Raw genomic sequence first — 12,805 nt, forward strand, 5'->3', positions numbered from 1 at the left:
CATATGGTTGTATAAGCTGATTATTAAAAAAATAACTTTACAGTGGCTGAAGAGTGAGGCTGTTTTAAAGATGATCAAAATAACTGTATAGAGATTAATTGATAAAATATAATGATTCTAAAAAAAAAAGTGCTTCATTTTCCAGATTGTTATTGTACGATTTGTACAGTTGGTTCTGTGTATAAAACTCAAAGGGTTACTCATTGCTGTTCAGAGATTTACAGCTTCTTGGTTTCCTTTGATAACCACCTGATTAACTCTTTGACACCCAAGACTGAGATTTCTATGTTATGTTTGTATCACTGTGTGTGACATGAACACTGTACACGATGTGCGCATTAAAACCTGCAGAGTGAGTGACTCCAACAGCAGGTCATTGTCAAGGCGAGTGTAATACTGGATGTGCATATGAACAAATGAAAATGAAATGCCTTGATTTTGATTGAATGTACAAAAACAGATGATTTGAGGTTGTTATTTTAAACATTTAACATGCGTTATCCAGATGATACAGCTGTGGCTCCATCCATGTTTTCGTGGACTGTCGGGGCATTTTATGTTTTGATTAACTAATATTATTCCTGCTGTGACTAATAGAAATTAAAAGTGTGGGTTAATAGATTAAAACCATTAAGTCTTGACACTTAATGGTTCTAATCTATAAAAACCTTTGAATGAACGTGTTTGTAAGTGGTTGAAAATCAAGATGATAAATAGAGGAATGTTTCCCAAATTAATATTTTAAAAAATGACATAAACAATCCTCCTGCAGTACTGTATGTATTTTTGTGTTAATCTCTTCGCTGAGTGTACATGTCTGTGATGTAAGCATCTCTTTCCATTTGTATTTTTTTACTCATGCAATGATTCATAGAGCATTCATTATCAATACACTAAGGCTACTGCCCAAGCTCTGGTGTTTTGTGTTTACATTTTCTGCTCATAGCAAACTTTTCAAAAAGTGATCTGAGTTAAAGGATAAGGCTGGTGAATTTATATATTTTTCTTATTGTCCACAAATCTCATGTGCACAGCTAAACCAACAATGAACTCATCCAACAAGCATTATGTATCTATCCAAAGTCAGATATATCACATTCCACTGAGCCACAGACCTCCATTGCTGTCTAAAAACTATTAAAAAACAGATCAGTGACCACACCGCAGCGCTGGGTGACTCCAAATAATAGTGCTAACTTTTAAATTCTCAGGAGAGTAGTTCTTTGGCAGATGCCACTGTACATGTGCTAGCTTGTGTTTCATATCACAACCTCTTGATTTTGCTATATTATACATTTCTCAAAGAAAATTGGTACAAGAGATTGTGATATGTAGCACAACAAGCTAGTGCATGTACAGTGGCATCTGCAATACAAGGAACTACTCCTCTGAAACTGAAAGTATGATCTCTGTGGCTGGTCTTTGAAGGTGTTTTTAAACAAACTACAGTAGCCATGGCCTCCCGGGTGAAGGAACAGATTAATTCAATATAGCAGCCTTTGGATACACACATAACACTTGTAAGTAGGATGAGTTTCTTGTTTTTGAAAAAGCGCCAGCCTTATCTTGTAATGTTTGTCGTGTGCAAAAAGCAGATTTGTTTTATGTCTTGACTAATCTCAACCCAGTAAGATGGAGACTGCTCCTGGGAGGGTGAGGGAAGCTCCAGTAGATGAGACAGCACAGTTGCATCACATGTGATGGTATGCAGAGGTGTTCATGTTTCAAACCAAATAGAGAGCAGTTTTCTGGACAGGTGGAGTCCTCCAGCAGCCAGTGGCCATCACTTAACACTCATCTAGCATTTCAATGTGAGATCTTTCAGATCAAACCGGTCCTTGTTAAAGGCCCCTGATGACTTTGACCTACTTCTTTCTAGGTCGAAGTCCTGGACTTAATTTTATAGTGTAATACCACAACGCACAGAGCAATATTATTTCTGTTTCATTGATTTACACTTGTTTGAATACTTCTGGGAACACATAAAAACAAAAGTACTGTAACATAAACACAATAACAAGAAAGTAGTCTGGTAATTTATACCAGGAAGGGAATAACTGAGACCTGTTTGAGAACTAAAATGAAACATCAAAAATACTATGAGGCTAGTAACCCAAAAAACATTTTAACACTATTGATCCCAATAATAGATTTTTTTCTCAAAGTACCAAAAGGAAATTATCACAAAAAAAAGAGAAAAGCAGTGACAAAGTTAGTCCTAACAGGAGATAGATCTCATTGTGAATGGTTACATTTCAAATTACAGAGGTCACTGAATCATTGTATTTGGTGAGATGATGCTGTTGAGTTTTCAAATTGTATCTTTTAGATGCAACAGAAGTAGCATGCTAAATTTAACCTTTTTTGTCAAGTTTAGTTATAAACTTTTTCATCTGCCACCAGTATAATACTCAAAACCAAGACTCAGTGCACAGATCAACAAAATATTTAACTCCCAGTTTCCCTTAAACATGCTGAAAGAAATTAATCTAAAATGGTAATCAATAATTATCTTGCCAAAATTCCCAAATACTTTAAATATGACTTGTCATAAAAACAAACAAAGCAACCATTCCATGATTATCTCCATTTGCTTTCTATACCTCATAGTATTTATCCAGTGTCATATAAATTAACAAACTGCCCTTAGAGTTTATCACACAAATTTATGCTGTTTTTGTTATTTCTCTGCCTGTTTGTCCACTCAGCTAAACTTACAAATGAGTCCAAAGTCACATCCTCATAACCGTCTCATCAGGAGTTTTAGGAATGTATGCCAGGAGGACTGGGACAAGGGAGAGGACTAAATAAGAACACAAATGAATGTGTAGCCACTGAGACTTCATGTTAAAGGAGCACACGGTATGTACCATGTGAGCCTGGATACCTTTCACTTCTGCTTATATTGTAAGACTTACAAGCAGCTAAAATATGTTTAATGAAAGTGAAATTAAAGTGACGATATATGAGGCTGTATGCTACAACATTTGACTTGAAAACTCAATGATTAATTTATAGTTTAATATTTGGTGAGCTACCGTGCCTCTCTGATGATGCAAGCTTGTGTATAGCATAGCTGGAAACACTGCACTGCAAGCAAAATATGGCACGATAAATACTGACTGCTGACACAAAAAAAGATCATGTGTACTTAAAGAATAAGGTTACACTATGCTGAACACCATATACTGTAAAAAAAAAAAAAAAAGAAAAAAAAGAAAATTGGCGTTGCTATCATGTTTTTTACTTTGAATAGGATGGTAATACACAAAATTAACATATTGCCATTTTGAAAAAGACTTGAAACAAAGACCATACATTTATCAGGATTGTATTTACTGAGGTAATAAATCAAGTGAGAAGAGGGGCAATGTTCTCAATGACTTCCATACAATAGTGCCTCTTTCTGCAACCAGGGGAGTCGCCCCCTGCTGGCCAAGAATGGCACTTCAGCATTGGCTTCACTTTTCAGACCAGGAGCTCCCCGCTCGCTAAAAAGTAGTGTGTTACCAACCTCTCTGTTGAAAGTTTCAAGTCTCTTTAACCTCTGACCACACCCCACAGCAGTGATATCACAAGACACCTGTCTCTCACTACAGACAGTAGTTAAACCACTAGAGGTCAGCAAAAACAGGAGTTTCCTTTAAATCTCCAGCAGCCTAATTTAGTGATGTACAGTCAGTCTTTATTGTAAAGGAAAATTAAATGGTGAAACTGTTTAATTAGCTATGATAACAGTGCACTCAGTGTATGGATTATTGTTCAATCTCTGAAGAAATCTGGTATTTTTGTTTTTGTGAAAATACTTTAATAGTCAATAAAACACAATTTCATCATTCATAATACATTCATCAATAAACTTAATAATTCATTATTTAAATTTCGAATGGTTTCACCTATTTGTGTTATAATTACATGGTAGGCTTTAAATATAATTCTAATAATATTAAATTTTAAAAGATGTGCTAAAAACAGGGCCAGTATTTAACAGCTGGTGTTTCTTCACACTGTGATGTCTGTGCTGTTTATTTTAAATCTAGACTTGGCAACATATTCATTTATCCGTGCTTACTAAGGCAGCACATATAAAAAACTGAAATCATGTAAAATTACGTCTTATGAGGTTGAAGTCATATTTTGGTGCTGAAAAATAGATGAATATTGTATTATCCCTGAATGAGAACCTGCAGATTTGCCAAATTATTTTGTCAAGTGTTGTCACTGATGGAACATATTGATAAGAGAGGGAATGACAAATTTTTCAGGAGGATAAATATTCAAAAGCTACGTAAATCATTTTGAGGGCATCTTGATATTGATTTGACATGGCTTAGGTATTGCATAGTGGAACTCCTCTTGTATTAAATGATGATGGTAGTGACCTGGACTGAATCCTTGAACTAGGCAAAGATCTTAGTGATGAACTCTTTGAAACGTTTAGCGTACTGCTCTGGATGCGCTGTCGAGATTTCTGCTCCTGCCTGAAACACAAACACACAAACACACAAACACACACACACACACACACACACACACACACACACACACATAAAAATAACTCGATAGAAAATTAAAGCAACCCTTTACACTTAGCAGGACAGAGAGAGCTGATTTGGCTAGACAATCCCTCTAAAAAGACTATGATCTCTCACCCCGTGTTTGACAGCCTTTGCAGCGTGAGCAGCTTTCTTCTTGGTGTCGTACTGCGTCAGCACGTCAATCAGACCCATGAAATACACCTCCCTCTGGGGTGCACCTACACGAGAGTGGCAGTGTTCACAGGATACAGTTAGGGATATTGATCTGCAGGTATGATCTCCACTATGAGATGGTACATTATAGCTCCTATACCCTGCATAAATACACATCTCAGTTGTCAGGACTCACCTTCAGTACTTTGAATAGCATACACGTCCACATAAGGGTCGAACTCCCCGGGACCCATGGGTTTGAAGGAGTTCATGTAGCCAGCGATACCCTCAGGTGAAGTGGAGCTTGGAGCAGGAGCCAAGCCATTTTCATCCTCTTCTTCCTCCTCACAGGACGACTCCATCATCTCCTCCTCCTCCTCCCTCTCAGCCCGCTCGACATCATGGATACCCAGCAGCAGGCTGTAGTCCATGATCCTCATACACACCAGAAACTGCACAAAGACGACACACGTGCTAAAATCCTGTCTGAGAAAATAATGTCTGCATGCATTTCTTCATTTTTTACCTCAGTATCTCTGTTTAGTTTGTCCATGATTTTCTCCTTCTCCTCGTCACTCACATAAACCTTTTGCATGTTATTCCTGAAGTCTACATCCTTATATGTGGGCAGTTCTTTCACCTGAAAATGCAGAGCAGAAGTATACTACATTACATTTAGCCTAAAAAACCCATAATATTCATTACCAAGTTTCTTATGAAAATATAATGTATCTGCAACATAAAAGTCAAATAATGTTGCTCCAAATATTGTTTTTCAAATCAACACAGTTGGAAAAGATCAAAGGTTTTCACAGCTCTGCAGTTATTTTAACCCCATCTATTCAACCAGCTATTTTTCAGTCTTTATATCTAGGTCACAGTCGCTCTAGTTCAACCAGAAGGGTGCTGATGTTATCTAAACAGTCTATTGCTAACTGACTGCATGAAAATCTAATCTTTAAATCACATTGGTCTCACCTCACAAACATAAAGGAATTGTCACTCATTTCAAAAAGTACATTTCTCATGTATGCAGTTAGAAATACAACATGTCAGACTGGGTAAAAACAGCCAGCGTCCACGCCTCCAGACAGACTGTGGCACAGCTGCAACCAATTCAAGCTTGTTACAGTCGTTATGTTGTCCTCGTTATGCATAAAAACCAAGAGTTGACTTCATTTTACTTTTTCTCAAGCTACTTACTGTTGTAAGTATGTACATGAATATAATACAAATGCATTCAAATTTGAGCTTGTCAAAGGGGCTTTCCACTAATTTTACACATACACACTCTTTTACTAGTCTGGTCGAAAACTGATCAGCCAGTTAATACAGTGGACAGTGTCTTCTATAGTTTTGGAAGGAGCTTTGTCAAGTCTGAGAAAATAATCCTTAAGATGTCATCAAGGGTTATTTCAGGTTGGGCTGAGTCAGACTCACTGGGTGCAGACTGTGGCTATTTCAGACGGCATTCCCCTTCCCTTTATTATCTGCGTGCTATCGTTTTCAATGTGCCTGTCACTACACGAATGAACAACAACCTCTCAACTTATAATGTACACGCTGAAAATGGCAACTTATATTTGTCTTTTTTATCAGTAAAAGCATATCATCGTCGATATACATCTTTCACTGTTTCATGTGGCATTTTCTTCTGCAGGGGATTATGCCATTTTAATCTCAAACAAGTTCCGTCCCAACACTATTATGCAAGGACCCCATTGCTGCATCTTGGATTTAGCACCACCCAAGATGATTATATAGCACTATAGAGCATTATAGCAGAATTCATAGTGCATGCAGCCAGACATGCATGAACATTTTTTTCCTCTTACAAGTCAAGCCATCTACAGTACTTGTGCCAAACTTCCTTTTTTTTTTTTTTTTTACATCCTCCACATATGTAACTGAAAGTCAGCAGATCAAAACAAATTCAGCAGTCCTTGCACGATCTAATTCATTATCTTTGAGTCTGAGTCAAATTGTTCTTACTCTTTCAATTTCCTAATTAACTGACTATCTATGAGACTCTCCAACACAACTCTTATGTTTCTTATCAATAACACATCTGACCACATCTAATCAATAAGTTGCCAATAATTATTGCAATTGAAGAACTACCCTTCCCTCCAAAAAAGAGTTTAGTTTATCATTTAGTTGTTGTTTTTTAAAATGTCCAAGACTTTGAGGTTTGCCTTAAGCTGTATTCATTGAATCAAATATTAGATGTCACTCAGTAATGCTGCAAGCCTTAAATAATGTTGAGTTACAAACACATGCATAAATGTCAAGGGTAAAATAACAAATTCATCACAAAACTGACATACCCTTTAATCTGACCTCACCTTCTCTTTAAAACTTGCTTCACGAGACACCAGGGAACCCTGAGGAAAGACAACACCCCATAGTATTTCACTGATTTCTGCAGAAACCACATTCACGCATTAGTTCATACAGTGATTAACTGTTATTCAGGGTTATGTAGAATGTATTAATTCATGGGCATTCAAGTCCCAACCAGTAGATTATTTAAGTGGTTGTATTATCTCTCAAATAGTTTTCATGTTGGATCATCCACTTTCCACTCTGTGATCAAATCTACTAAAACTACAAACACAGGATATTTCAACACATGACACATCAGAATGTGTGCAGCATTAATAATATGTTATCTGTACTGATTAGACTCTCTGGATCCTCATCTAGCTACATGACTCTGGCATAATTTACCTTGAGATCGTACTTCCTGTGTACATGCAGTCTGTGGCTGAACATGTTCCTCATCACTAACAGGTAGGTGTCCTCGCTCTCCACAGTGACCCTGTACATTGCCAGGAACTGAGGGAGCAATGTACTGCCATGACACGTGACAATATGCTGGAAGAGAACAGCGGTGAATGGACAATAAATGATGGGGAACAATAGAAGTATCTACAGCATCCAGCTGATCACCACTAGACAGGTTGTACATCTCTGCTCAAGTCAGCCTGTCTCACTCTAGTTTGCTGCTTTGAAATAATGAAACAAGAGTGAGTGGACTGCTTATTCTAAACAAGAGTCTCTCTAGCAACTGTGTGACACTGTATGTAGATACAGTGGTACTTTGAGCTAAATGCTAACATGCTTACACTGACAACATGCTAGTGTTTTAGCAGGTATAATGTCATGTAATGTTTTCTTAACTATTCTAGTTTAGCATGTAATGTTGCTAATGTCAGCTAATGAGTTCTAAGCACAAAGTAGTACAGCTGAGGCTGATGGGAATGTCATTAGTGTGCCGCCATAAAGACAAATTAGTTAAATCAATGTAATTAACTATAACATTAATTGCCTGATTTTTTTGAATATTCAATTGAACATTTAAGAAAATGTCCAAATGATCTGATTCCAGCTTCTGAAATGTGTTTACTATCCTCTCTGATAGTAAACTAAAAATCTTTGTGCTGTGGATTGTTGTTTAGGACACAAGAAGACAAATGAGGACGTCACCTTGGGCTTTGGGAAATGGTAATCAACATTTTTACTATTCTATGGACCAAACAACTAATGGATTGTAATCGATTGAGAAAATAATTGACAGTTTAATCACTAATGATGCCCTAAAACTGTCAGACGTTGCCATCTCTACAGCCACACTGCCCACATCGCTAAAAACCTTTCAAAAATGGTATTTGAACATAAAAGTTCATTCTTAACTGAAATAGTAGTTTGACAAGAAATAAAAATAAATATCATGATCCACTTACTATCATTTGAAAAATGAAGTTTAGAAGAAAAAAAATGCTATAAGAATAAAGGACCTCCCTCCTCTGATGACAACACTAATGAGTCTCAAGTTAATATTTTAAAGAATATCATCATCATCTATGATGTGGGGTTTGTCATGTTTACTCTGCCATTAGGTCAAAACAAATTGACAATACAAAATTCCAAAATTATGAATTTATTTTGCTGACAAGTAAAATATATACTTTCCCATTAGTCTGTTCTTTATAATGGTCTGTAGAGGCAGACATAACATACATGATATTAAGCATTTTTATAAACTCACATTTAGATGTAATAAAATAGTCCTGATAAAAACTCTTATTGAAATACACTCATCTATCAGCTTTTCTGATATAAAATCTTTGCCATGGCAACAAGGGCTATCACACTTTGTCTTGTATAGAAAAGATACAGAACAATATGAGTGGAAAATGTGTGACTAATATAATTAATCCCTCAACGCAAACTAGAAAATAGACCAACTGGTTAGAATAATGTTTGGGTCTTCCAGTCTGTGTTGGCCTACCTGGTGATACTCAGAGAGTATGTTGTGCATCTCCTCCACCTCCTCACTGGAGATTTCTTTGATTACTAAAGTGCGGTCGTATGATGTCAGCAGCAGCCCCACGCACTTCCCCTCCTCATCTTTAAGCGGAGGACTGCGGGCCAGAGACACCTGTTGGTGAGCACCAGTAACACGTGACATCAGCTGCACAATACATCTGTCCTGCTGTATGAAGCCTTTTGCATCCCTGCATCCTCTTTTGAAATGCAAACATTTTTCACAGAAGCACAGAAAATTATAGAAATGCAAATCTCTACCACAAACAGGAAATGTACAAAAGGTGAGGCCTGTTTGTAGACTCAGTCGGCTGCTAGTGTTATGAATCACGCTGGAACAAAAAGCAGTATTTTGTATTGTTTTAAGGCATTTAATGCAGCACTCTTTTAGGTCGGCAGTAATAAGGCTTCAATCAGCACATGCTTTAAAGCGCACATACAGAACGCCTCAAATAATTGTGTGCTAAGCAAATGTGGGCTTACTCTGTGCCACCTGCCTCATGCAAATATCACAAAGAAATGCAAATTTAGAAGATAGAAGATCGACAGATACAAAAAAATTGTCTAGGTTTTATAAAAGAAAACGCACACTGAAAATATCTTGAATGGTTTATGTTTGTTAAAATCTATGTCTCTGTTTTCCAAACCTATTGTAATCTGCCTCACACTCTAAAATAAATGTTTGTGGCCCCCTTTTGTCTGTTGATTATACCTGGTAATCTTGATCCTCGATGCCAAAGCGCTCTCGCAGGTTTCTGAACACCTGTGGACAGTACTCTTTGAATTTAAACTGTCCAGGGAGATTCTCTCTGAGGAAGGAAGAAGTTTTAATTAATCAAACAAAATACTGCAGGTTGATTTTTGGTGTAACATGACTTTACACACTCTGCATCTAACAAAGCTTCAGTAAACAAATATAATGTCAGAGATCATAACCCCTAAATTTAGCACAAGATAGCCTTCACTAAATGTTCCTCTATTCCTGTTAAATACAGCACAAATATAATATTTCAGTGCAGAGTAGGGTTAGGGTACAGGGTAACATGTTCAAATCATGTGATGAAAAGGTTAACAGGATTAAACGTCTGCTGTTTTGTGCTGCTGTTTCTATACAGACATCCTCGTTCAAAATGATGAAAATCTTTGAAGAAATAAATGTGTTTGAATCAGCACTATATTTATTCCAGTATATTTCACAATGCAACTGAAACATGAGCTCCATCTGTGTTTAAAAGCATCAAGTCTGTCGTTTTATATATATATTACCTATGCTGAATCTATTCTCTACTACTACACCCTGCCAATTCATTTAACCAGCTTCCACATCAAGCAATATGAAAAACATTTGAGTAAAATCTTGTAATGTGACAAAACCTGTACTTGACAAAAACATACTTTATTGTTCCCCCCTAACCTCTGTTTAGAAGTCTTTATGCGACCTGGATTCCTGAATGGATTAAAGGATTATTGAAAGCTACTCAGTTTTGGAGACTTCAGCCGTATAGAAACTGAACCTCGGACATAGTTTATAGCACAGTTTTTCATAAATAATCCTAATTTTTGAGTCTGTTTGACACTGTGTTCCACACATCCTCAAGAATATGTTCAGATGAACTCATGAACTTAACTGTTTTGGCCTCTGCCCCCAAAACTGAAACTACTCATTGAGAGGAAATTATAATGCATTTCTAACTTTAGAATACATTTTTTTTATTGTTTTACATAATTGCATAGTGTAGACTATAGTCCAAACAAAATCATCTATTATTTTTCTTTCTCTTTTTGACTGTTATATTGTTGGATGGCTGTAGCTATAGTGTTGTTAATGGCATTGTTGTTCTCATGAGGGGCGTCTGCAATTTCTGATAAGCGTAGGCTGACAAATAAATCATCAGAGCAATACAAATCTGTGCAAATCACAGGAAGCAGTAGGGTGAAGGTTACAATCAGGCAAAGTTGAATGGAGCACTGTACTTGTTGAAGAGGTGGTTGTTGACTTTGATCTTGGTGCTGGCTTTAAAGTCGTCTGGGAGCAGCATGACAGGTACAGGCACTTGGCTCAGGTCATTAATCTGCGCATGATCCATTCACAGACAGCTGATCAGCAAACATATTTACACTCAAACCGATGTAAACACAAATGAGACACATTAAGCAGCGCACATACCCACCGAATGATTGACTCCCCACATCAACACGCTCAACACGGGGTCACTGGCTCGGAAAACCTCCACTTTCTGCTGCACAAAGTGTTTCTTCTTCGTCTTCCTTTTAGGCGCCATAGCCATCAAAGGGCTGGAGGTGGCAATGGGAGAAGACATGTCACTGTGGCAGGTCAGACAGGCGTGTGGGTTTTTGTCTTTAGAGGAGAGCAGAGTCTCAGTGTCCGGCTATGAACAGGCTGGTAGTTGTCATCTGAGGCGTCCTGTCTATGTAAAGCAGCCGCGGGCAGACTGCTGCATGGGAAACAGCTCCTCCTGGTCGATTCAGACCAACAACAATGAAGTCAAACAGGTGTTCACTCATCCCTCATAGTTGATTATATAATTCGTTTAACACAAGTTTTAGAGTAATAATCATCAATCGTCAAATGCAATACTTGACATTCTTGTAATAAATGATAGGTTTGTGAAATATTTTGCTGTTACACATCATGCTCATTCAAAACTACTATAACTGTTGCATCATTATGAAGGAAATGATCCCCACTTTGCTTTATTTGGAGTTTTATATTAGACACTTGAAAAGGTGAAGTTGATAAAATATTGCACACGCCTTTCAATATAGTGTAGTCCAATACAAGTAGCAGTCTCAACAAAAAAAAATATATAAAATAGATGTTTTAAGTAAGGTTGTTAAGTAAGGTTATTACTGGGCTAATATAGGGTTAGGATGTTTCTATAACTCAGTGTAGTAAATGCCCTTGTCTAAGAAACAACCTCTCCTAAAGTAACCCAGATATTTCAAAATATTTCAACTTTTTTGTTTGTGCAACTGATTCACATTTTTTTACATACTGCAGAGGGTGCTATAGGTTCAGTTTGAGTGACCCACATTAATTAAACTAAAACAGTCAGCATTCTTCACATTAAATAATACTCACTGAAATAACAATGTGCTCCTGTTTCAGGTAACATAGGATCATGATACATTGTGATTGCGTTTTCTTCATAAATCAATAGCATAAGAGCTGCAGTCAATGGGTTCTGAAAGCTTCATTAAAGGTTAACCATCCATTTATCAATGACTAATGAGTTATTTATAAATGAATGACTGGATTTGTAGTTTGGAAGTTTGGTAAAGACACTACTGTAATTATAAGACGATACTGTGACCGGTCAGAATACAGTATGAACAGGGTGTAAGGGTTAATTATACCCAATAAGTTATAACAGACATCATGGTGCTTTCTGTTACCACAGTTACCCATCCAGCATGCTGCAGGAGGCACCAAAATGCTCAGAGATTATAAAGTTTAATGTAAAATGGATACAAAAGCGAGTGTAATACTTCAGTTTATTGAGTTAAATCTTCTTGTTATATATTTTTTTTTTTTTTTAAAGTGAGACTCAAAATAAGGAAAGTGCTGTTACAACTATGCTGTAATCATAACTGTAGACTAATGTTAGGTTGATGAATGAATCTGTTACTCTCTAACCCTGCTGCTGTGTTTCTGTTGTTGGATTAAAGGACCAGCTGAATGTAATTCCTGAGAAATTGTATTTTTATTCTCAAAACAGGTGACTGAACATTTTTAATGCACAGAATCCACAAAGAATTCTTGA

The 12,805-nt window shown here is 36.9% G+C and overlaps 1 protein-coding gene across 2 annotated transcripts; it reads right to left on the bottom strand.

Moving 5' to 3' along the window:
- Positions 1 to 4,400: 4,400 nt before the first annotated feature.
- On the bottom strand, positions 4,401 to 11,341 carry LOC128355728 (phosphatidylinositol 5-phosphate 4-kinase type-2 gamma-like). Of its 2 annotated transcripts, XM_053316060.1 has the most exons (10): positions 11,192 to 11,341; positions 10,995 to 11,092; positions 9,733 to 9,829; positions 8,986 to 9,135; positions 7,422 to 7,568; positions 7,037 to 7,075; positions 5,218 to 5,331; positions 4,888 to 5,143; positions 4,653 to 4,756; positions 4,401 to 4,481 (listed from the first exon to the last, which is right to left on the bottom strand). In XM_053316060.1, exons 1-10 carry the CDS (start codon positions 11,339 to 11,341, stop codon positions 4,401 to 4,403), a joined length of 1,236 nt encoding a protein of 411 aa, XP_053172035.1. The 2 variants fall into 2 exon arrangements, with proteins under 2 accessions (XP_053172035.1, XP_053172036.1); XM_053316061.1 differs by lacking the exon at positions 8,986 to 9,135.
- Between the last annotated feature and the right edge of the window lie 1,464 nt (positions 11,342 to 12,805).

Source organism: Scomber japonicus, chromosome 3, assembly GCF_027409825.1.
Source record: "Scomber japonicus isolate fScoJap1 chromosome 3, fScoJap1.pri, whole genome shotgun sequence".
NCBI classification, from domain to species: Eukaryota; Metazoa; Chordata; class Actinopteri; order Scombriformes; family Scombridae; genus Scomber; species Scomber japonicus.

Bases quoted from the DNA above. Each gene is read 5' to 3' on its own strand.
- LOC128355728 (XM_053316060.1), bottom strand. From the start codon at position 11,341: ATGTCTTCTCCCATTGCCACCTCCAGCCCTTTGATGGCTATGGCGCCT. The intron at 7,076-7,421 runs GTAAATTATGCC...GTCTTTCCTCAG, and splicing joins ACAGGAAGTACGATCTCAAG to GGTTCCCTGGTGTCTCGTGA. The intron at 4,482-4,652 runs GTGAGAGATCAT...TTTGTGTTTCAG, and splicing joins CAAAGGCTGTCAAACACGGG to GCAGGAGCAGAAATCTCGAC.